Here is a 22,757-nt window from a genome sequence, read left to right as displayed (position 1 = left end):
AGCATTTCGTCTAAAGTCAGGAACAAGACAAGGGTGCCCACTTTCACCATTACTATTCAACATAGTTTTGGAAGTTTTGGCCACAGCAATCAGAGCAGAAAAAGAAATAAAAGGAGTCCAAATTGGAAAAGAAGAAGTAAAACTCTCACTATTTGCAGATGACATGATCCTCTACATAGAAAACCTTAAAGACTCCACCAGAAAATTACTAGAACTAATCAATGATTATAGTAAAGTTGCAGGATATAAAATCAACACACAGAAATCCCTTGCATTCCTATATACTAATAATGAGAAAATAGAAAGAGAAATTAAGGAAACAATTCCATTCACCGTTGCAACAGAAAGAATAAAATACTTAGGAATATATCTACCTAAAGAAACTAAAGACCTATATATAGAAAACTATTAAAAAACTGGTGAAAGAAATCAAAGAGGACACTAATAGATGGAGAAATATACCATGTTCATGGGTTGGAAGAATCAATATAGTGAAAATGAGTATACTACCCAAAGCAATTTATAGATTCAATGCAATCCCTATCAAGCTACCAACAGTATTCTTCACAGAGCTAGAACAAATAATTTCACAATTTGTATGGAAATACAAAAAACCTTGAATAGCCAAAGCGATCTTGAGAAAGAAGAATGGAACTGGAGGAATCAACCTACCTGACTTCAGGCTCTACTACAAAGCCACAGTTATCAAGACAGTATGGTACTGGCACAAAGACAGAAATATAGATCAATGGAACAAAATAGAAAGCCCAGAGATAAATCCACGCACATATGGACACCTTATCTTTGACAAAGGAGGCAAGAATATACAATGGATTAAAGACAATCTCTTTAACAAGTGGTGCTTGGAAAACTGGTCAACCACTTGTAAAATAATGAAACTAGAACACTTTCTAACACCATACACAAAAATAAACTGTTGAACTTTTTCAAAACTGTTCTAAAACTGATGGTAGAGATGACTGTGAGACTCAGTAAATATACTAAAAGCCACTGGATTTTACACTTTAATTGAGCGAAATGTATAGTATGTGAATTATAACTCAATAAAACTGTTATTAAAAAAAAGAAGTTATTACTAGACAATGTTGAAAGTTATAATGGCAGAGGACATTCAAAACTGAAAAATCAGGTTGAAAATATCAATCTCCAAGTAGAAGATATTAATTCTAAACCTCTACCTATGTGTTTCATACTGAACTGCAGAAGATCAATGATAAAAAGAACATTGTAAGGACTAAAAAGAGGAAGAACACTCCAACTAAAAGGAACAAAAGACTATGTGCCAGCAAGAAATAGATGTCCATAAAGAATCGATTCAGGAATGTTTTTTGAAGGATTTCTTTACAGAGGTGTATACAGTGTAGGAGCTTCTTGGGTGGCGCTAGTGGTAAAGAACGCACCTGCCAATGTAGGAGGCTTAGGAGACAGTTGATCCTTGGGTCAGGAAGATCCCCTGGAGGAGGGCATGGCAACCCACTCCGATATTCTTGCTGGGAAACTTCCATGGACAGAGGAGCCTGACAGGCTACGGCCCATAGGGCTGCAAAAAGTCAGACACGGCTGAAGTAACTTAGCCTGCAGACTTGCATAAAGGATTAAGGGGAAGAAAGATGATGAAGGAACATTCAGAACTGTGGTAGGAGGAGAAAATACAAAAATAATCAATATAGTCTGATAACAGGCTTCTATGACAACAATTTATGGTATTTTTCTATATGACTGGTGTGTGTGTTAGTTGCTTAGTCGTGTCCGACTCTTTGCAACCCCATAGACCACAGCCCACCAAGCCTCTCTGTCCATGGAATTCTCCAGGCAAGAACACTGGAGTGGGTTGCCATTTCCTTCTCCAAAAGGAACAACAGAAAGAAAGAAAGTGAAGTTGCTCAATCGTGTCTGACTCTTTGCGACCCCATGGACCATAGCCTACCAGGCTCCCCCATCCATGGAATTTTCCAGGCAAAAATACTGGAGTAATCATTAAGAAAGAGAGAATAGTGATAGACAGTAAATGATTCTATAAATAATAACAACAATGTAAAATCTAAAAATAAATTTTGCAAAAGATATAAAATTCTCTGTGGAGAAAAGGACCAAATTTTTTGAGAGAACTAAAAAAACCCAAGGAAAAGAAAATGAAACCCTTGTTTTATATAAAAATACTTGGGAAAATACATTGTCTCTGAATTTTATGTAAATTCATTGATGTTTTAATGATGTCCTTAACAGTGGCTGCTGCTGCTGCTGCTGCCTCTAAGTCACTTCAGTCGTGTCTGACTCTGTGTGACCCTATAGACCGCAGCCCACCAGGCTCCCCCATCCCTGGGATTCTCTAGGCAAGAACACTGGAGTGGGTTTCCATTTCCTTCTCCAATGAATGAAAGTGAAAAGTGAAAGTGAAGTTGCTCAGTCGTGTCTGACTCTTCGCGACCCCATGAACTGCAGCCTACCAGGCTCCTCTGTCCATGGGATTTCCCAGGCAAGAGTACTGGAGTGGAGTGTCATCACCTTCTCCGCCTAAACAGTGGAGAGTGTTATATTTACATAAGAAAAGCAAAAGTCTCAAATTCTTTATTTGGAAAATAGATAACTATATGTAACTATATTCGTTTGTATAAAATATTGTCTGTATGACTATTTAGTTGAACCATCAGTCCTTGTGTTGAATATATGTCTGTTATAAACTATATCTCTTGTAGGTTTCAATTTGTTTTCTTTTTTCTCAGTTTTCATCTTTAGTTGGATATTGACATCTAACTCTATATGTATCTATTTTTATCCATTTAGGTTTATACTTGAGAACTATATGAATAGCACTTGGATTCACAGGACCTTAAATGATGGCAATAGGCTAGAGTCAGGCATTTGAGCCGATCTGTTTTCATCACTGCAGAAAGTGTTTCCTGGGCCTCTCATCTTGATTTCCTCATATTCTGGTATGTCCATCTTCAACACCTCTGAAACTGATATCGCTACCTTCTTCCTCATTGGAATCCCAGGGCTGGAGTCTGCCAACATTTGGGTCTCCATTCCCATCTGTCTCATGTACATTGTTGCCATTGTGGGGAACTGCACCATCCTCTTTTTCATAAAAATGGAGCCTTCTCTGCATGAACCCATGTATTATTTTCTATCCATGTTGGCTGTCTCTGACCTGGGACTGTCCTTCTCCTCTCTCCCTACCATGCTAAGAATATTCTTGTTCAATGCTCCAGGAATTTCCCCCAATGCCTGTATTGCCCAAGAGTTTTTCATTCATGGATTTTCAGCTATGGAATCATCAGTACTTCTCATCATGTCTTTTGATCGCTTTATTGCCATCTGCAATCCTCTGAGATACACTTCTATCCTAACCAGTACCAGAGTCATAAAAACAGGCCTTGTCTTTTCTCTCAAAAATGTTTTGTTGATCCTTCCTTTCCCTTTTACTCTGAAACATCTAAGATACTGTAAGAAGAACCTCCTTTCCCATTCTTACTGCCTCCATCAGGATGTCATGAAGCTGGCTTGCTCTGACAACAAGATTAATGTCATTTATGGCTTGTTTGTGGCTCTCACAGGCATCCTAGACATAACATGTATTTTCATGTCCTACATGCTGATACTTAAAGCAGTGTGGGGCATAGCATCACAGAATGAAAGGCTCAAAGTCCTCAATACATGTGTTTCCCACATCATTGCTGTGCTCATCTTCTATGTTCCCATTATCTCCCTATCTGTCATCTACCGGTTTGCCAAATACAGTTCCCCAATGGTTAAAATCCTCATGGCTGATGTATTCCTGCTGGTACCTCCATTGATGAACCCCGTTATATACTGTGTGAAGAACCAGCAGATAAGAAATTTGATTTTAATGAAACTGTGTCAAAAATACAGCTGACAGGGGTTCTTAACCACAATGTAAATCCAGTCAGTACAGGACACGGAGCAGCATAGTTAATCAATCACACCATATATTAACCACTTTACAATATATAATATCTTCTCTCAATGTGTTTATTAAGACTGAAGACTCAGCCTTCCTGGTTAAGAATTTAGGATTGAGTTCTTATGTAAACATAAAATGTTCTAAGCTCTCTTTTCACTCAGCTTTCCTTACTAGCCTTTTGAACACAATATACACTTGCCATTTTGATCATGTTTAATGTAATATTCTATATGTATATACAAATGTCTAGTGATTAGAAGTGACAGAGGATTGATTATTCATTTAAAATATCCCTTTTCAATACACAGTTTTTCACTTTTATGATGTATACCTGTGCTCTCAGGAACTGAAATTGAGAAGGGCAATTACAGTGCACACATGGAGCCAATAAGACAAACAAGTATGCATGTATGCAGAGTTTACAAGAATACTTTAATTCATTTATTTTGTTTTACTATTTCTTCCATGAGCATTAAGATATCATTTTCTAAGTTATATAAGGCAGAAAGTTTTCTGTATTCCAGGTTTTACCTAAGGCCATAGCTCATTTTACATTGTATAATTTGTTTTTTCTCTTATGCAAGAATATAAACCTTGAGAAGGATTAATTTTCATAAAATAACAGCTCTCACAAAGAAATAAAATAACATCTATTAAAGATATCATTTAACTCATTTTTAATGAAAGACCAGGCAAATGATACACTCAGTACAAAGGAGACCAAATATAAAAGATACATTTATGAATAAAAAATTTACATTAATTTGCAAATGAGTTGAAATATGAATTATTCCATCATATAGGACACATGACAATTGACTCTCCACCAGATAATTTATGTGAATGTCTACCAACATGAATTATTTTGACTGCTATTAGTATCTATAAGTTGCAGAGTTGAAAAATAGATCAAAGACAATGAAAACTCCATGTCCCCACATGATGAGAAGTAAATAACCTATCAGAGTGGACTGTGAACAATGAAGAATTTTCCATTGAAGAATACCTTTTTTTTCATATAGTCTTTCCCATTTTCATGAAATATTTCAAATAAAAATCATTTTTGATCCAAGAAAAGGCTCTCCTCATTAGATTTGGCTTCATTATTTATGCAGATTAAGAAAGAATGTTAATTTATCAGATAGGACTTCCTAAGTCTGCAGTGCTGGAAATTTTCACATAGAATCTCGGATAGGATGTTTTAAAACTGCTATTGTATTCTATCAAAAGAGGAAAGAGAGGAAGCTATAACCAAAAAAAAAAAAAAAAATCCTTGATCAGATTACTTCTCAGGTATCCAAAAATATGGGTAGTATTTTATTTTATTGCACTCTGAAACACATCCCACCATTCTGACCTGCCATTCTGGTCTCTTTTACCATCTCTACGGCTACCTATAAGTCAAGTAACAGGCTGATTTACTTAGGTGGGCTTTGTCAGAATAAACTTTGCAAAGTCACCCTTTGTTACCTAAAAGTGACTGGTCAGACCTGATTAAATGAGTAACATTTTCAATGTTGCATAATCAACTTTTCAAATTATGTCATGTTTAAAAGGAGGACAGGTTCTTATTATACCTATAAAAGTAATACATTTTACTGAAAACTGCTGCTGCTGCTGCTAAGTCACTTCAGTCGTGTCTGACTTTGTGCGACCCCATAGACGGCAGCCCACCAGGCTCCCCATCCCTGTGATTCTCCAGGCAAGAACACTGGAGTGGGTTGCCATTTCCTTCTCCAATGCATGAAAGTGAAAAGTGAAAGTGAAAGTGAAGTCGTGTCCAACTCTTAGCGACCCCATGGATTGTAGCATACCAGGCTCCTCCATCCATGGGATTTTCCAGGCAAGAGTACTGGAGTGGGGTGCCATTGCCTAAAGACCCTCAATAAGAGTTTCTTGAACTCAGAGGATTCAGTGAGAATCAGCTATGACCTCATAATGTTTCACTCAATTCGTAAAAGCAGAGTCTACTAGATTATTATAACTTAAGAGAATGAGATAAAGCCTCATTATATATTCAGAAAATAGAACATAAATCCCATCAACCGTATCCCAAACAAACACAATAAAATGTTATTCATCAGTTCATCCAGTGCTATGCTATTTATTCTTGTTCCACTCGATCTTGTTTTAGCAGTCTCATGAACTTATTTGTCTATTGACTAAAAAGAGTTATGGAAATCATGATTCAGCCCACTGGAACAGCCTGAAAGTTACCCAGGAGTTGAGTCATAAGAGTTTGAAGTCACTGATTCAGTCCTTTTTCATTGGTTCTGCCAGGTTCCTTTTGTGTTGGAGGCATAACGCCAGCCTTATTGCTGATTGCAGAGCTTTCATGAATGCATATCAGAGTTAAACAAATATTATCTATTACTTTGAAAGAGTTAAGCTAACTTAAGATGGTTAAATTTATCTTTAAGTGGTCATTGTTAATTTATTACTTATGCTTTCAAATGTAAAAAGTCAGATGAGAGTTGAGAACACAAATAATGCAACTGACAAGTAGATCTGGTTGTTTCCATGGCATGCAAAACAAGATAATAAAGCTATTACAAAAAAAGAGATTTCAAGCAAAATGTCTCTAAGGGTAATTATACAAAGTGCAGTAATGTTATAGTGATATACAAAAATAATTAGCCTAGTTTTTACCATGGAAACAACATTGATACATAACATGATAATCATGGGAAATAATATACATAATATACAAAGAAAATACCAAAACTTCCAAGAATACCAAATAAAGAGATTAAGTGAATCTAGAGTAAGCCTAGATAACTGCAATTTTGTAAAACTCCATAAGGAATTCTTATGTACATCCCAGGTTGAAAACTGCCCTTGAAGATGCTGGATAAAAATTAAATTTTCAAGTCCTTCTGAATTTCTAGAAGAAGACATATAACTCCACGAGATTAAACTCTCGTGGAGTAGACAGACACATAAAGACATGCATACACTTATATTTTCTTTTTTAAAATTTTTACTGAAGATAGTTGATAGACAATGTTGTGTTACTTTCTGCTGCACCACAAAGTGGTTCCATTATCAGCATGTATATTCTTTTTCATATTCTCTTCCATTATGGTTTATCACAGGATGTTCAATGTAGTTCCCTGTGCTATACAGTAGGACTGTGTAGTTTATCCATTGGATATACATAATAGTTTGCATCTGCTAACCCCAAACTCGCAATCCTTCCTCCCCCCACCATCTCACCTCTCCCCCTTGGCCATCACAAGTCTGTTCTCTATGTCTGTGAGTCTATTTCAAGTTCATTTGTGCCATATTTTAGATTCTGCATACAAGTGATATGGTATTTGTCTTTCTCTTTCTGACTTACTTCACATAGAAAGCATGGTTATCATACCCTTCGAAACTGCTCTAAGATTATTCACATGATGCTGTCAATCAAAGTAAAGGGGAACATTAATTCTGCCAGAAGGATCCAAAGAGGCTTAAGAGGCGTTTTCCTCAATGAATTAATTCTTCCAGTTTACAGGAGGTTGGATGACTCTCCTCGGTTCCAGTCCCATTGAGTTTCACCTACAGGGAGTTTTCTTTTTCTCTGAGTGTGGCCTGCAGATCTGCAATCCCCAAAGTATTCTGGGTCAGTAAGAAAGCATCAGGGAGGCAGGACTAGATTCTGCAGGTCAGGATAAGTGGTTCTGACTACAAAGCAGTGAAATTCCGGTGATTGCTTGTGCCACCTCCATTTCCTCTTTACTCGGACGTGTGGGTCCAATGACTTAACAACTTACTGTAAGTTTCCTGATGTTCATAGCTACCACATGCCTTTGTACCATCTCAAGCAAAATAATTTGCATAATATTTGACTGATTACAGTCAATAAGTGATTAGAAATGAATGGCATTACCCTGATCTTCTGGGAAGTCCAACAATTCTGTAAATGCACAGTAGAAGGCCAGAGTTAAACAAATCTAGGCCAGAATCACTGAGTGAGCACGGAAAGAAATTTAAAGCCAGGTACTCAGACCTGACTCTTGGGTGACATGTTTTTAAATGGTAGTTATCAAAATACACATTACTATGCATTGTTTCTGGATGCAGATATGTGAAACTAGTGAGTTTGCAGTGAACATCAGTGAGAAAGCAAAAGTGACTACTAGGAGACTTTTTTTTTTTTTGGCCATTGTTATTGTTCAGTCACTAAGTCATGTCAGACTCTTTGCAACTCCATGAACTGCAGCATGCCAGGCTCCTCTGTCCATCACTATCTCCTGGAGTTTGCTAAGTTCATGTCCACTGAGTGCGTGATGCTCTCTAAGCACCTCATCTTCTGCTGCTCCCTTCTCCTTTTGCCTTCAACCTTCCCCAGCATCAAGGTCTTTTCCAGTGAGTCAGCTCTTTACATCAAGTTGCCAAAGAATTGGAGCTTCAGCTTCAGCATCAGTCCTTCCAATGAATATTCAAGGTTGATTTTTAGGATTGACTGATTTGATTTCCTTGCAGTCCAAGGGACTTTCAGGAGTCTTTTCCAGCACCACAATTTGAAAGCATCAATTCTTCAGCACTCAGTCTTCTTTATGGTCCAACTCTCACATCCATACATGACTACTGGAAAAATCATAGCTTTGATTATATGAACCATTTCCTTCAAAGTGATGTCTCTGCCTTTTAATATGCTGTCTAGGTTTGTCATAGCTTTCCTTCCAGGGAGCAAGCATCTTTTAATTTTGTGGCTACAGTCACCATCTGCAGTGTTTTAGGAGCTCAAGAAAATAAAACCTGTCACTGCTTCCAGTTTATTTTGAATGGGAGGTGGACAGAAGTCTCAGAAAAGGATGGCAAAGGACATGATAACTAACCAAGCATTTGAACAAAGAAAAGTCAAGGCAAAGGAGAGCATTTTTACTGTTTGCAAAAGGAAGAGACTTGAAAAAGTATAGTATTGCAGAAATGTCATAGCGTAGCTTCAGGCTTTTCAGGTTTTGTAGATGTTTAAAGCTCCTTATTTCTCTTTAGGGTACCTGTTCAGTCTTCGTTGTCTTCCCTGCTGAGTGTTTTCAGTGCTGCTCTCCTGCGACCTGTGTTTCTCTTTTAGTCCTCCCCTCGTATCCTCATTGCTTTGACAGGATCTCTTTTAAAATGACCCCAAGTTGGCACTCCTATATTTTATTCCACATTTGGTACCTAAATTCATGTGCCTTTTAGCCTAAAGAGGCTAGCTAGCCATTTCAGTTATCCTCAAAATTTCCTGGGTAGCAGTCAGACAAATGTACTTTTTATTCAGTTATACAAAATCTGCATCAAGTGTTCCGAGTAGGTTTTCTTGGTAAGAGAAAAAAAAAGACCATGTCCATATTTTAGTATGTTATATAAGAGAAACAGGAAGGTAAGTATTTGGGATGTAGTTTCATTTTATTATATTAACAGCTCCATTGAGATACTGTTGTTATATCATAATATTCAAAAACTGATAAAATGATTTCCAAAATTGGTGAACCATTTTAAAATCCTTCTAGAAATGTAGGAGAGTTCAACTTTCTGAGGGGAATCACGGCTCAGATAGTGAAGAAACTGCTTGCAATGTGGGAGACCCAGGTTTGATCCCTGGGTCGGGAAGAGCTCTTGGAGAAGAGAATGGCAACCCACACCAGTATTCTTCCTTGGAGAATTCCATGGACAGAAGAGCCTGGCAGGCTATAGTCCACGGGGTTGCAAAGAGTTAGACATGACTGAGCGGCCAACAACACTTTTAACTTTCTCCACATTCTTGCCAGCAGTTAAAATTGTCTTTTTTATTTTAGTTCATCTGTGTAAATGAATTGCTATCTGATTTTGATTTTGACTTGCATTTTCCTAATGACTAATGATCTTAAGGTCAGTTTTCATTCCAACCCCAAAGAAAGGCAATGCCAAAGAATGCTCAAACTACCGCACAATTGCACTCATCTCACACGCTAGTAAAGTAATGCTCAAAATTCTCCAAGCCAGGCTTCAGCAATACGTGAACCATGAAATTCCAGATGTTCAAGCTGGTTTTAGAAAAGGCAGAGGAACAAGAGACCAAATTGCCAACATCTGTTGGATCATTGAAAAAGCAAGAGAGTTCCAGAAGAAACATCTATTTCTGCTTTATTGACTGTGCCAAAGCCTTTGACTGTGTGGATCACAATAAACTGTGGAAATTTCTGAAAGAGATGGGAATACCAGACTACCTGACCTGCCTCTTGAGAAATTTTATTCAGGTCAGGAAGCAACAGTGAGAACTGGACATGGAACAACAGACTGGTTCCAAATAGGACAAGGAGTACATTAAGGTGGTATATTGTCACCCTGCTTATTTAACTTCTATGCAGAGTATATCATGATAAACTTTGGCCTGGAAGAAGCACAAGCTGGAATCAAGATTGCCAGGAGAAATATCAAGAACCTCAGATATGCAGATGACACCACCCTTATGGCAGAAAGTGAAGAGGAAATAAAAACCTCTTGATGAAAGTGAAAGAGGAGAGTGAAAAAGTTGGCTTAAAACTCAACATTCAGAAAACGAAGATCATGGCATCTGGTCCCATCACTTCATGGCAAATAGATGGAGAAACAGTGGAAACAGTGTCAGACTTTATTTTGGGGGGCTCCAAAATCACTGCAGATGGTGATTGCAGCCATGAAATTAAAAGACACTTACTCCTTGGAAGAAAAGTTATGACCAACCTAGATAGCATATTCGAAAGCAAAGACATTACTTTGCCAACAAAGGTCCATCTAGTCAAGGCTATGGTTTTTCCAGTGATCATGTATGGATGTGAGAGTTGGACTGTGAAGAAGGCTGAGTGCCGAAGAGTTGACGCTTTTGAACTGTGGTGTTGGAGAAGACTCTTGAGAGTCCCTTGGACTGCAAGGAGATCCAACCAGTCCATTCTGAAGGAGATCAGCCCTGGGATTTCTTTGGAAGGAATGATGCTAAAGCTGAAGCTCCAGTACTTTGGCCACCTCATGTGAAGAGTTGACTCATTGGAAAAGGCTCTGATGCTGGGAGAGATTGGGAGCAGGAGGAGAAGGAGGAGAAGGGGAAGATAGAGGATGAGATGGCTGGATGGCATCACCGACTCGATGGCTGTGAGGCTGAGTGAACTCTGGGAGTTGGTGATGGACAGGGAGGCCTGGTGTGCTGGGATTCATGGGGTCGCAAAGAGTTGGATATGACTGAGCGACTGAACTGAACTGAACCGAATGATCTTAAGGATCTTCTTATCTTCATTGTAGAGTTGTAATAGTCCTTCATATACTCTGGATACAAGTCCAGATATATTATTTGCAAATATTTTTATTCTGTGGGTTGTTTTTCTCATTTTCCTGTTGATGTCGTTTGAATATTTTTTACTGTTGATGAATTGTTTTTTACATATGTGCATATTTATGTAACAAATTTCATATTTAGCTTTCTGTTTGGGCCTTTGATGTCACATACATTGTTTAATCCCAGGTCACAAAAATTCATTATCTATGTTTCCTTCTAATACCTTTAATGCTTTAGCTCTTGAATTTATGTCTATGGTATATTTTAAGAGAATTTTTGTGTAAGGTGTGAAATAGGGGTCTGTCATTATTTTGGGGTGTGGATATCCAGTTGTCCTAGCCCTATTTTTTTTTTAAGAATACTGTTTCTTAAAGTTAAATATTCTTTAGCAACTACAAATGCAATGCAATTGTGGTAAGTGATGCCCTTCTATGATCCTATATTTATCCATACATTGTTCCAACTAAAGGCTATCACTATCTAAAAAAACAATGGTATAGGAAATAGAACTTGTGAAATTTACTGCTTCTTTTATGTATGCTAAATCTAAGGGGGAAAAAGTTTGTAGCTAACTGTTGGTGGTTACTTGTTTAAGTTTCTGTTGATATCCTACTTATATGCATGGGTCCTGATACTATTTGTATTTATATATTATGAAATATTATCTTCATACTGTGAATTACAGGAAAATAGCTGCAGTCCCAAGATTTGTACCAAGCAGTTGACTAAAGCATGTACATTTGAACTAATCTATTTCTTCCATTGCAGGAAGGTCTTGGCAAGATCCGCACTGTGATTCCTTTATACTCCTGCAATGTCTATCTTTAACATTTCTGAAGGGGAAATCCCTGCCTTCTTCGTGATTGGGATCCCCGGGATGGAGCATGTGCACATTTGGGTCTCTGTCCCCATCTGCCTTATATACCTTTTTGCTATCCTGGGGAACTGCACCATCCTCTTTCTCATAATAACAGAGACCTCTCTGCATGAGCCCATGTATTATTTCCTCTCCTTGTTGGCCTTCTCTGATTTAGGATTATCCATCTCCTCTCCTCCTACCATGCTGAGAATTTTCTTGTTCAATGCCACTGGAATTTCCCCTGATGCCTGTTTTGCCCAAGAGTTTTTCATTCATGGATTCTCAGCTATGGAGTCATCAGTTCTTTTTATCATGTCCATAGATCACCTTATGGCCATCCACAACCCTCTGAGACACTTCTCAATTCTGACCAGTGCCAGAGTCATTAAAGTTGGCCTTGTATTCACAGCATTATGGTTTTGTTTGTCCTTGTTTTCCCCTTTATTGTAAAGAGGCTGAAATTCATAAGAAAAGCCTTCTATCCCACGCCGACTGTGTCCACCAGGGTGTTACGAAGCTGACCTGTACTGACAACAGGGTCAATATCACCTCAGATTGTTTATGGCTCTTACTTCTTTATTATATTTGTTGTGCATTTCTGCACCTTACTTGCTAATCCTAAAAATTGTTCTGAGCATCACCTCACACAAAGGCAGTCTCAAGGTCCTCAACACTTGCATCTCCCACATCTGAGCTGTGCTCGTCTTCTAGGTGCCTACTGTCACCTTGGCTGCCCTTCACCACTTTGCCAAAAATGCTTCTCCAGTTATTAGTGTCACCATAGCTGATATCTTCCTTCTGGTTCCCCCTCTAATGAATCCCATTGTGTACTCTGTGAAAAGTCAGCAGATTAGAAATCAAATCCTGGTGAAATTATGTGAAAAACGAAGTTGATGGGCAATTACAGCTGCAGTGGAAGCTCCCCTACTTGGCAATTCCTGAGCAACTGTCGAAATCTGAAGATGGTGATGAAAGAATAGAAACTGAATACAAGGATGCACGGTACATACTTGGTGGGCCCATCAAATATCACGTTGTTTATCTAAGCATTAACAACAATCTAGATTAGATGTTTTAGGAGTTAGGCTTGGAATTATAATCTTTTTATAACTAAGTTTTCCACCTCTTTGCTGGTTTTTATCTCTACAGGCAGCCAGCTGTATATCAACCTTAACCACAGCAATATAGTCTCCATTAAGACTAAATAGATTTTCAAAGTATTATTCTAAACAAAAAGAGAAAAACAGTAAAATAACACGTTCCTTTGCAGAATAAAAAAGAAGCCAATTGTGGCTCTAATGAACTCAGGCATGGTTAGCAGTATCTGAAGTATGCTATGGGATTAACCATACATATCCCCACACAAACAAAACATCTCTTATTGTATGTGTATGCATGTTAGTCATTAGCAATTCAAATAAACTATTAAAAATTCCCCTCTCCTAAAGTACTATGAAATGTGTTTGGAGATAAAAGGCTCATATACATAAAATAATTTAAATGAAATGCAAAAAATAATAGATAAGCAAATATTCACTTATATTTTCAATTGTTTGCAATAGATTTCATAAATTATCTCCTTTAAATGTACATTGAGTTATCTATTCTTTATCCAAGTATGTGCAATGCTATTTGCTATTTTTAAGCAGTATTATTTTTCAATTGTATCCTAAACCACCTAAATCAATGTGCAAGTGACTTAAGAAGCAGATTTTAATCTTTGTCTTTGTCAGTACCCAGCAAAGTACCCACTATATACCAGTTATTTGTTGGATTTAAAAACCTCATTATTTTAATCAGTTTCAAAGACATGAATAAAATACATAATTGTAAAGCCAAAGAATCAAGTAAACTATGTCTGAGAAATCCCATTAATGTAGAGCTCACTTGTTCTGCAAATCAATTTCTTGGGGCATAAAAGAAAATAAAAGCAAGTGAAAGTAGCACTTGGACATTATTTTAAAATGAAATAATACCATGTATATATAAGATCTAATCAGATCCTCACTGAAAGTTCCTAAATGAATTTAAATCTGCTTGTAATCAGAACTAATATCATTAATTCACACTCTGAAAAATAAAAAAGCCTGCTTTAGTAAATGAGACATATACTCTATTGCAAGTGACAACAAATACAATATTATCTTAATAAAATTTTCTTAGGTAAGATATTACAATGGCTCACAGATGTGAAATTTGTAGGAACCTGGGGAGCCTTAGCATAACTAAGTGCAGCAAAAGGTCATCAGCATCATTAAACTCTTTCTCTTCCTCCTGTCTTCCTACTTCTATCAGTGTTCTGGATGCAGCTAACCCACATGGTGTGCTAAGTAGACAAAAATTGGATAAATAGGCAGGAGGGACACTTTTTACTTCTTGTTTAACTGGGCTTTCCTGATAGCTCAGCTAGTAAAGAATCTGCCTGCAATGCAGGAGACCCTGGTTCGATTCTATGTTGGGAAGATCCCCTGGAGAAGGGAAAGGCTACCCACTCCAGTATTCTGGCCTGGATAATTCCATGGACTGGATAGCCTATGTGGTCACAAAGAGTCAGACGCAACTGAGTGACTTTCACTTCACTTAACAGAGGAAAGAGAACTTTCACTATCAGCTCCATTTAGAGATCTAGGGAAAATATTGAATGTAGCTTTCTTAATATCCTGAAGCAGAACTGATCACTATACCCATATAGTGAATATAAATTTAATGTGATTTGGAAAATTGGCCATGTACAAATCTCTACCCCACTATTTCAATCATTGTGATTTAGCATATAAAGTAAGTTTATATATAAGTAACATATTAAATGAAACAAGTTAGTGAGTCTCTCAGTCATGTCCAACTCAGACTGTATAGTCCATGGAATTCTCCAGGCCAGAATACTGGAGTGGGTAGCCCTTCCCTTCTCCAGGGGATCTTCCCATCCCAGGGATTGAACCCAGGTCTCCCACATTGCAGGCAGATTCTTTACCAGTTGAGCCACCAGGGTGGTTCAGAGGTTAAAGCATCTGCCTACAATGCAGGAGACCTGGGTTCGATCCCTGGTTTGGAAAGATCCCCTGGAGAAGGAAATGGTAACCCACTCCAGTATTCTTGCCTTGAGAATCCCATGGACGGAGAAGCCTGGTAGGCTACAGTCCACGGGGTCACAAAGAGTCGGACACGACTGAGTGACTTCCCCTTCACCTTCAATATATAAAATAAGGAAATTCTATTTCCAGAAAAGCTGGTGAAATGTTGGATAGAAATAAACCAGACAAAAATAAATAAATTAAAATAGACCAAGGAAACCCAATAATTGTCTACTAAAACTGCCAAATATGGCAGACTGACACCAGTGAGAAATAATGTCAAGACCATTACTTAAGGAAAATGATTAGTAAAAGATATATAAGAAATTAACTCATGCAGTAGCCAGTAGGGATTTTATTTTAGATCTTAGAAAATACAGCCATCATTAAACCACTGATTACAAACCAATGTATTAGTAATAATTTTTGAATCATTATGGAAAAATAAAGTCATTTTCAGAAGGCTATGCTTAAGGTATAGAGACAGGCACCCAGGTATATGTCATCTTAACTCATGGCACATATACAGGAGCTACTGAAAGCCCTCTTCTCCATCTTGGCAAGGCACAAGAATCACATGGGAAGCTTTTAAAAGCCTGGATCATAGTATAACATCACAGGCCAATTAAAGCAGAATGCAAAATTGTTTTTAAGCAGTTCTCCCATTGATGAATCATTTCAATATTTGGCAAAACTAATACAATATTGTTAAGTTTAAAAATAAAATAAAATTTAAAAAATAAATAAATAAAGTTATATCCAAATTGTGGCTATAAAGTTTTAATGAAGATCCTTAGAGATATGTGTACTTGAATGAACTAATTTCTTTAGAAATGAGGTTTTTACACCACTGAGTTGGGTATTTATTTAGCTACAGTAGATAATGCCAAACTATTTGTCGTCAAATAATTTGTATCAAATTACACTGTCACCAGTAAAGTATTAGAGTATCAGTTGTTTCATGTTTTTACCAAAATTTGTGATTCTCAATCCTTTTAATGTTAGTTATTCTAGTATGGATATCATAGTATCTCATGTAATATTAATTTGCATTTTTCTAAATGCAAACTGGAAGTGCCAGTTCAAGTGCACTGCCTATTTTTAATGCTCTTTTCCTATTCATCTGTAGGAATTCTTTATATATCCTTGTCAGATATACGTATGAGAGTATTTATACCAGTGGAGGGTGCGCCTTTTCAGTCTCATAAAAATGTCTTTCAGTGAATAGTTCTTTCTTTCAATTAAATGCAAATGATCAATTATTTTTGCTTCAGGATTAATCTTTCTGTGTATTTGGTTTTATCAGGCTTATGAAAATATTATAATTTTTCTTCTATAATCTTTTTCTTTTTGTATTTAATACTTAGGTCTATTATCTAACAAATTAATTTTTGATAAAGTTTAAATTAAGACTTTTTCTCACTATTTGTCTATACTTTATTCGATTTCTTGAAATGAACCTTCCTTTCCCTTTTGAATTATGTCACTGCCACAAGTGATATTAAATGTATGTGTCAGTATCTGAAATGTTTTATTCCATTACTTTATCTAATTCTCATATTAATACCACACTGCTTAATAAATGCAGCTTAAGAGTTAGTCATGAAATGTAATGCTTAATTCATCCAACTTTTTTTTTCTTATTTTACATATCCTGGCTCTTTGCGGTCTTATATAAAATTTACAATCAACTTGTCAGTTTTCCCAATAAAATCTACTAGAATTGGATAAGAATTTTACTAAATCAACATGTCATTTTGGGAAGAACTGTCATCTTAACATCATAGAGTTTTCCAAAAAATAAGATATATCTATTATTTAGATCTTCTAGAAGTTGTTTGCATTATTGTGGCTTTCAGTTTGAAATCTTGGAAGTATTTTATTACATTTATTTTATATATTTGATGTTTTGAAGTCTATTGTACATGACTCTTTAAATTTTAATTTCAGATTTTTTTAATTATGCAGAATTTCAGTTTTGTATATGGTTTTTATATCAGGCCAGCTTTTCTAATTTCACTTATGTTTAATGTTTATATATGTTATATTTACCATTTAACCATTTGCAAACACAGATATTTTTGTTTTACCTTTAAAACTGTTATACTTTCATTTCTTTTTTGGACATTTCATATAATTTTGGACAAAAATACTGAGAAGCATCTTTGACTTTTCCTTACATCAGTGGGTAAATGTTCAATTTTTTTTTCATTAAAATAATGTTAGCTTTTGTATTTTAAATTGTTTACATAATTTTATGTATTTATTTATTGACTGCGCTGGGTCTTCACTACTGTGTGGTCTTTTCTCTAGTTGTGGCGAGCGTGGGCTATCTCTAGTTGCAGTGTGTGGGCTTCTCATTGCAGTGGCTTCTCTTGTTGCTGAGCACAGGCTCCAGGGGACATGGGCTTCAGTAGTTGTGATTCCTGGGCTCTAGATCACAGGTTCAACAGTTGTGGCATGCAGGCTTAGTTGCTCTGTGGCATGTGGGATCTTCTTGGACCAGGGATTGAACTTGTATCTCCTGCATTGGCAGGTGGATTCTTTATCACTGAGCTACCTGGGAAGCCCAGCTTTTCTATTTTTATATATGTCTTTTTCAAATTAAAGTACTACTCTTCTACTTCTAATTTACTCAGAGTTTTGTAATTAAAAATATTGTAATTTTATTTAATGAGATAATCATATGGTTTTTATCCCTTTTGTCTATTAGAATAAGGCACATTCATAATTTCTTTGAAGTATAATTTCTTGGGATAATCTGTATTTCACCATGACATATTATCTTTTTTATAGGTCACTATATACTATTTGCTGTTTGTTAAATGTATGGATCTATGTTCATAGCCATATTAGCCATTAATTACTTTTTCTTATAATTGTATTGTTTAGATGTCACTCATGAAGCCAATTAGAAATTGGTCTATTTTCTGAAAGAGCAGGTACAATATTGATATTATTTCTTTCTTAAATGCATGCAGTGAATTCATATGAAACCTTCTTGACTTTAGGTTTTCTTTGAAACTTTTTTTTTTAAGTATTAAAATTTTTTGACAGGTATGAAACAATCCAGATTTTCTCTTTCTTGTTTGAGTTCTGGACACTAATGTTTTTCAAAGGTATTTTCATGTTACATGGCATCATGTTACATGATGCCATTTAAGTTAACTTATATACAGTAAAAATAGTTGTTTATTATATTTATCATATTTATTTAACTTTATATCTGTAAGATCTGTATATTATGTTCCTATTTTCATTTTTTTTTTTTAGTTTTTAAGTCAGATTTCATTTTATTTCTTACTACCCATGGTAAAATAAACTCTTCTACGATTTTTTAAAATAGTGTAAGTTGGTAGTCATCTGGAAACCATTTATTAACTAATTAAACCCTAAATCCATGCAGAAAAAGTATCAAATGCACTCAAGGTCAAAATGAAACAAGGACATAAGCACCTGTATGCCTTGACAAAGCAACAGCTCCTGGTAAAATTCCTGATACTCAAGAGAGATTTAAAAATAAATGTCCTGTTAATTTCAATGTTGCCTGTAAGCAGATCTCAACTGATCCTTAGATGATGAGGTTAAGGTAAACATAACTGCCTACTGGGGGGGCTGAAATAACCTGGGACTTGGAAGAGGTGGGAAGTAATCCAATTAACAGAAGCATTGAAAATATGTGATCTTACAACAAAATGAGTACCAATTTGAAAAATGTCTATGGGCATTTTCTTCTCCAAATAGAGAGCAGAGTGAATACGGGGAATTAATTTTAAACAATACTCCTAGGATCTAAGGCAACCATATGTCTGGGGCTACTAAACTCTCCAAAGCCTGAATATTAACAAGTTCCTTGCATGGTAATTATTCTAATATTTTCAATTAAAAAAACTAATGTAACAGTCAACAAATTCAAACTCTTATTAAAATCAGCCTCTAGTTCTTCATACTCCATCCACAAAAAGAGCTACGTAATTGTGCCCTCTTTATTTAGGGTTTCTTTTGTTTGGGGGAGGGGGTGGTGCCACAGCTTGCAGCACGTGGGATCTTAGTCCTTACTACGGATGAAACCGACACCCCCTGCAATGAAAGCACTGAATCTTAACCACTGGACCGCCAGAGAACTGCCCTTTCTCAAAGATGCAAACCATTTGCCCCCTGTGCAAATGAGGCTCACCTGGGTGCAACAGGCTGCACCTGTCACAAGGCAGAAAACCGAAGGTGTTCAGAAAGGCAGGAGACAGGCGGTCATTCAGTCTGCTGCTGCTGCTGCTAAGTCGCTTCAGTCGTGTCCGACTCTGTGAGACCCCATAGACAGCAGCCCACCAGGCTCCTCTGTCCCTGGGATTCTCCAGGCAAGAATACTGGAGTGCCTCTTTTCAACTGCAGTGAGCTGGTGTCCTAACATTGAAGACTAACTAGGGAAACTGCTAAACAAAGCCCATGCCAGTAGAGGAAAGGGGCCTTTAGACCTGATGAAGAGTTGTCCAGCCTGTTCTTTTATTTAGTTATTTTTAAAATATTTATTTGGACACGGTATCTTCGATCTTCATTGTAGCATGCAGGAATCTTTTTTTTTTTTTTTTTTTCTTTTTTTCTGAGTTGCAGCATGTGGGATCTAGTTCCCTGACCAGGGATGGCATCTGGGTCCCATACATTGAGAATGTGGAGTCGTAAGCCACTGGACCGCCAAGTTCCTAGGCCAGTCTTTTCTTATGTCTATTGTTCTTAAGGAAAAGATTCCTCTAAAGTGAGCCAAGCTCAGTGGCTCACTTTAACTTAGAGCAACTATTTGCTGCTTCATGAGTTTCCAGCCATCTAACAGGATTCTCCTAAGTCAGCTTTCACTCCAGCAGTGCTCTGCATCCCTGCTTGGGAAGCTCCGAGGGAAGCAGATGAAATTATTTAGGATACAGCCCATCAAAGCCAAGGCAAGTATTTTACCAGCTGTGTACAGAGACCTTCCCACAACCGTGGCAAAGGCCACAGAAGAAATATTTTTACCACTGAGAGTTCCACAGTCACTGTCCTTTTTGACTCACTCCTCCTCTCTTCAGCTCTTGCCCTGACAATCTCAGCCAGTCCACCATGTTTGTTCTCACAGAGGCACAAGGATTTCTTTTAAGATTATTTTTGTGGTTTACCCAACTAACCGGGAAATCAGGCCTGTTGGGATAGACGGTAAAATCAAATAAACAATCCTCTGAATGTCTGGGAAACGGCTGCTGGGCCTTCAACTTCAGGAGACACTCGGGCCAGCTGTGCTCTTCTACGCAGGGTCCTCCTCGTCCATCGCCACGTCGTTGCTGGCATTCTGCTGCTGCTCGGCCTCTGGCCCCGCGGGGAGGATGCTTGTGACGGTGTGGAGCAGAGCTTCGATCTGCTCCTCTGTCAGCCATTCCTCACTCTCCTCCACCATCAGCTGGATCTCAACAGCAGTCACAGGCCTGTGATTCAGCAGCTGAAGCTTTTCAGCTTTGGTCAACTTGTGGCTTTTCACTGCGGTCAGAAATTCTCTCACAATCTCAGGACTCTGGTGCTTGCATGGTGTTTTTGATATGTATTTTAATGTTTCATATATGATAGTATTCAAGTTCTGTTGCCCAGAACTGTGTTTATTCTTTCCACTTTCTTTACGCTGCTCTTTCAAATCAGTTAGTAACTGGAACACCTCATAGGTACTGAGCAGTGCAGCATTGGCATCCTTCACTTCCATGTCGCCTCCGCCTCTTCTCCTCGGGTCACCAGCACACGCCGAGCTCCAGGCCGAGAAGCTGCGGCTCTCGGCTCCGCGCCGCATGCCCCGGAGCCGGCTCCGCGCTCCTATTTTCATTATTAATATGCACTTTGTTTTCTCTCTTGATCAGTTTTCCTAAGTTTTTAAATGGATTTTCTTTATTAAACTTTTCAAATTACCAAATTTCTGCTTTGTTGACTTTTTCTATTTTATGATAGATTTCCATTTCATTGACTTTTGATCTTACCTTCCTTTCTCCATTGGATTTAACATATCATTCTCTTATTATCTTCTTGAAATGGATGTTATATTTTTGTTTTCAACCTATTATTCTTTCCTAATAAATGAATTTCACCTGTATTTTACCATAGAGGTACTGCTTAAGCTGCATCCCATCTATTTGATATGCATATCTTTATTAACATTTAGTACATAGGACCAAGAAAAACTTCAAAAAGACTGTAATGTTTTGTTTTATCACAAGAAAATCACATCAAAGTTGTATCACAAAATATTTGATATACTGCATAATTCATGTTTATTATAATATAGTTATGTTTTAAATATACTTTATATACAAGTAAAACTTTGTAATAGTATGTAAATTAAACATGCAAAAATAGGTGTCAGTTTACAAAATAAAAATCCATATGAATAGATGTTACATTTACCAAAATCTGTGCTTTTACTCTATGACAGACATAGCTATTAATAAATGGAAACCATACTACAGATAAAAAAAATAAAAATGGTATGTGTTACAGGATGCCAGTTTAAAAAATGCAATCCCCTCATTCATTCAAGAAATACTTACAAGCTACCACAAGCCATTCAATGTGCTATTGACTGGACATATCAAAATAAAAAGGACAAACGCCCTAAAGTGCCCTATTGTACGTTAACTGCATCGTCAAGGGACAAATGGGATCAGTCTCCAAAGTTGGACAATAAGCAAGTAAATGCATACAACCATCATCACAATTGTTATACACACACACACACACATGCACGCACTAATAACAAGGAACCAAGATTAATCCTTCTATCTCTTTTATAACAAGGACCCAGAGAACATTCAGAGATAAAGAAAGTGGAAGTTAGAAAATTCTTGACTATCTAGCCAAGAGGATTTCTTTTGAGGGGATGTAAACAATAGGACATTGGTAAAATAAAATTATTATGACAAAATTCAGAAAACTTATTCCAGAAAATTACGGTAAAATTTTGTTGTGCTTCCTCTTTTTGGTCAATTCTATATTTGTGCTTATCCAAAAGCTATGTATTAATGGAAGCGAGTATAGATATAATGTCAAGAGCATTACCCTAGGATCCTCAAACTACCATTTTGTTTCCTTGCAAAAGTACAACAAAGATAAGGTCACATGTTCTGTATCAGTCCCCAAAATTAACTAGCAGGCAACTAAGGATGCTGAAAATAGTATGGAATTCCAGACAACCAACCAATCCCTAACTCCTTAAATATTGACAATTCCAATTGCTTAATATATGTTTTAGTTCTGTTCAGTCGTTCAGTAGTGTTTGACTCTTTGCGACCCCATGAATCACAGCACACCAGGCCTCCCTGTCCATCACCAACTCCCGGAGTTTACTCAAACTCATGTCCATCGAGTCGGTGATGCCATCCAGCCATCTCATTCTCTGTCGGCCCCTTCTCCTCCTGCCCCCAATCTCTCCCAGCATCAGGGTCTTTTCCAATGAGTCAACTCTTCCCATCAGGTGGCCAAAGTATTGGAGTTTCAGCTTTAGCATCAGTCCTTCCAATGAACACCCAGGACTGATCTCCTTTAGAATGGACTGGTTGGATCTCCTTGCAGTCCAAGGGACTCTCAAGAGTCTTATCCAACACCACAGTTCAAAAGCAT

The 22,757-nt window shown here is 37.2% G+C and overlaps 2 protein-coding genes and 1 pseudogene across 2 annotated transcripts; 2 read left to right on the top strand and 1 right to left on the bottom strand.

Moving 5' to 3' along the window:
* The first annotated feature begins 2,938 nt into the window (after positions 1-2,938).
* On the top strand, positions 2,939-3,898 carry LOC113904762 (olfactory receptor 51A4-like). Its single transcript, XM_027561853.1, has one exon. It carries the CDS (start codon positions 2,957-2,959, stop codon positions 3,896-3,898), a length of 942 nt encoding a protein of 313 aa, XP_027417654.1. The 5' UTR covers positions 2,939-2,956.
* Positions 3,899-12,012: 8,114 nt separating this feature from the next.
* On the top strand, positions 12,013-12,960 carry LOC113904761 (annotated as a pseudogene).
* Positions 12,961-20,172: 7,212 nt separating this feature from the next.
* Positions 20,173-20,950, bottom strand: LOC113904760 (DNA-directed RNA polymerase III subunit RPC9-like). Its single transcript, XM_027561852.1, has one exon. The coding sequence runs from the start codon at positions 20,935-20,937 to the stop codon at positions 20,407-20,409; it is 531 nt and encodes a 176-aa protein (XP_027417653.1). The 5' UTR covers positions 20,938-20,950; the 3' UTR covers positions 20,173-20,406.
* Between the last annotated feature and the right edge of the window lie 1,807 nt (positions 20,951-22,757).

The sequence above is a fragment of the Bos indicus x Bos taurus genome, chromosome 15 (genome assembly GCF_003369695.1).
Source record: "Bos indicus x Bos taurus breed Angus x Brahman F1 hybrid chromosome 15, Bos_hybrid_MaternalHap_v2.0, whole genome shotgun sequence".
Taxonomy (NCBI): Eukaryota; Metazoa; Chordata; class Mammalia; order Artiodactyla; family Bovidae; genus Bos; species Bos indicus x Bos taurus.
Note: the sequence above shows the minus strand (reverse complement) of the source record. Positions and strands in the feature narration are given on the sequence as shown.

Coding starts and splice junctions, on each gene's coding strand:
- LOC113904762 (XM_027561853.1), top strand. CDS start 2,957: ATGTCCATCTTCAACACCTCTGAAACTGATATCGCTACCTTCTTCCTC.
- LOC113904760 (XM_027561852.1), bottom strand. CDS start 20,937: ATGCGGCGCGGAGCCGAGAGCCGCAGCTTCTCGGCCTGGAGCTCGGCG.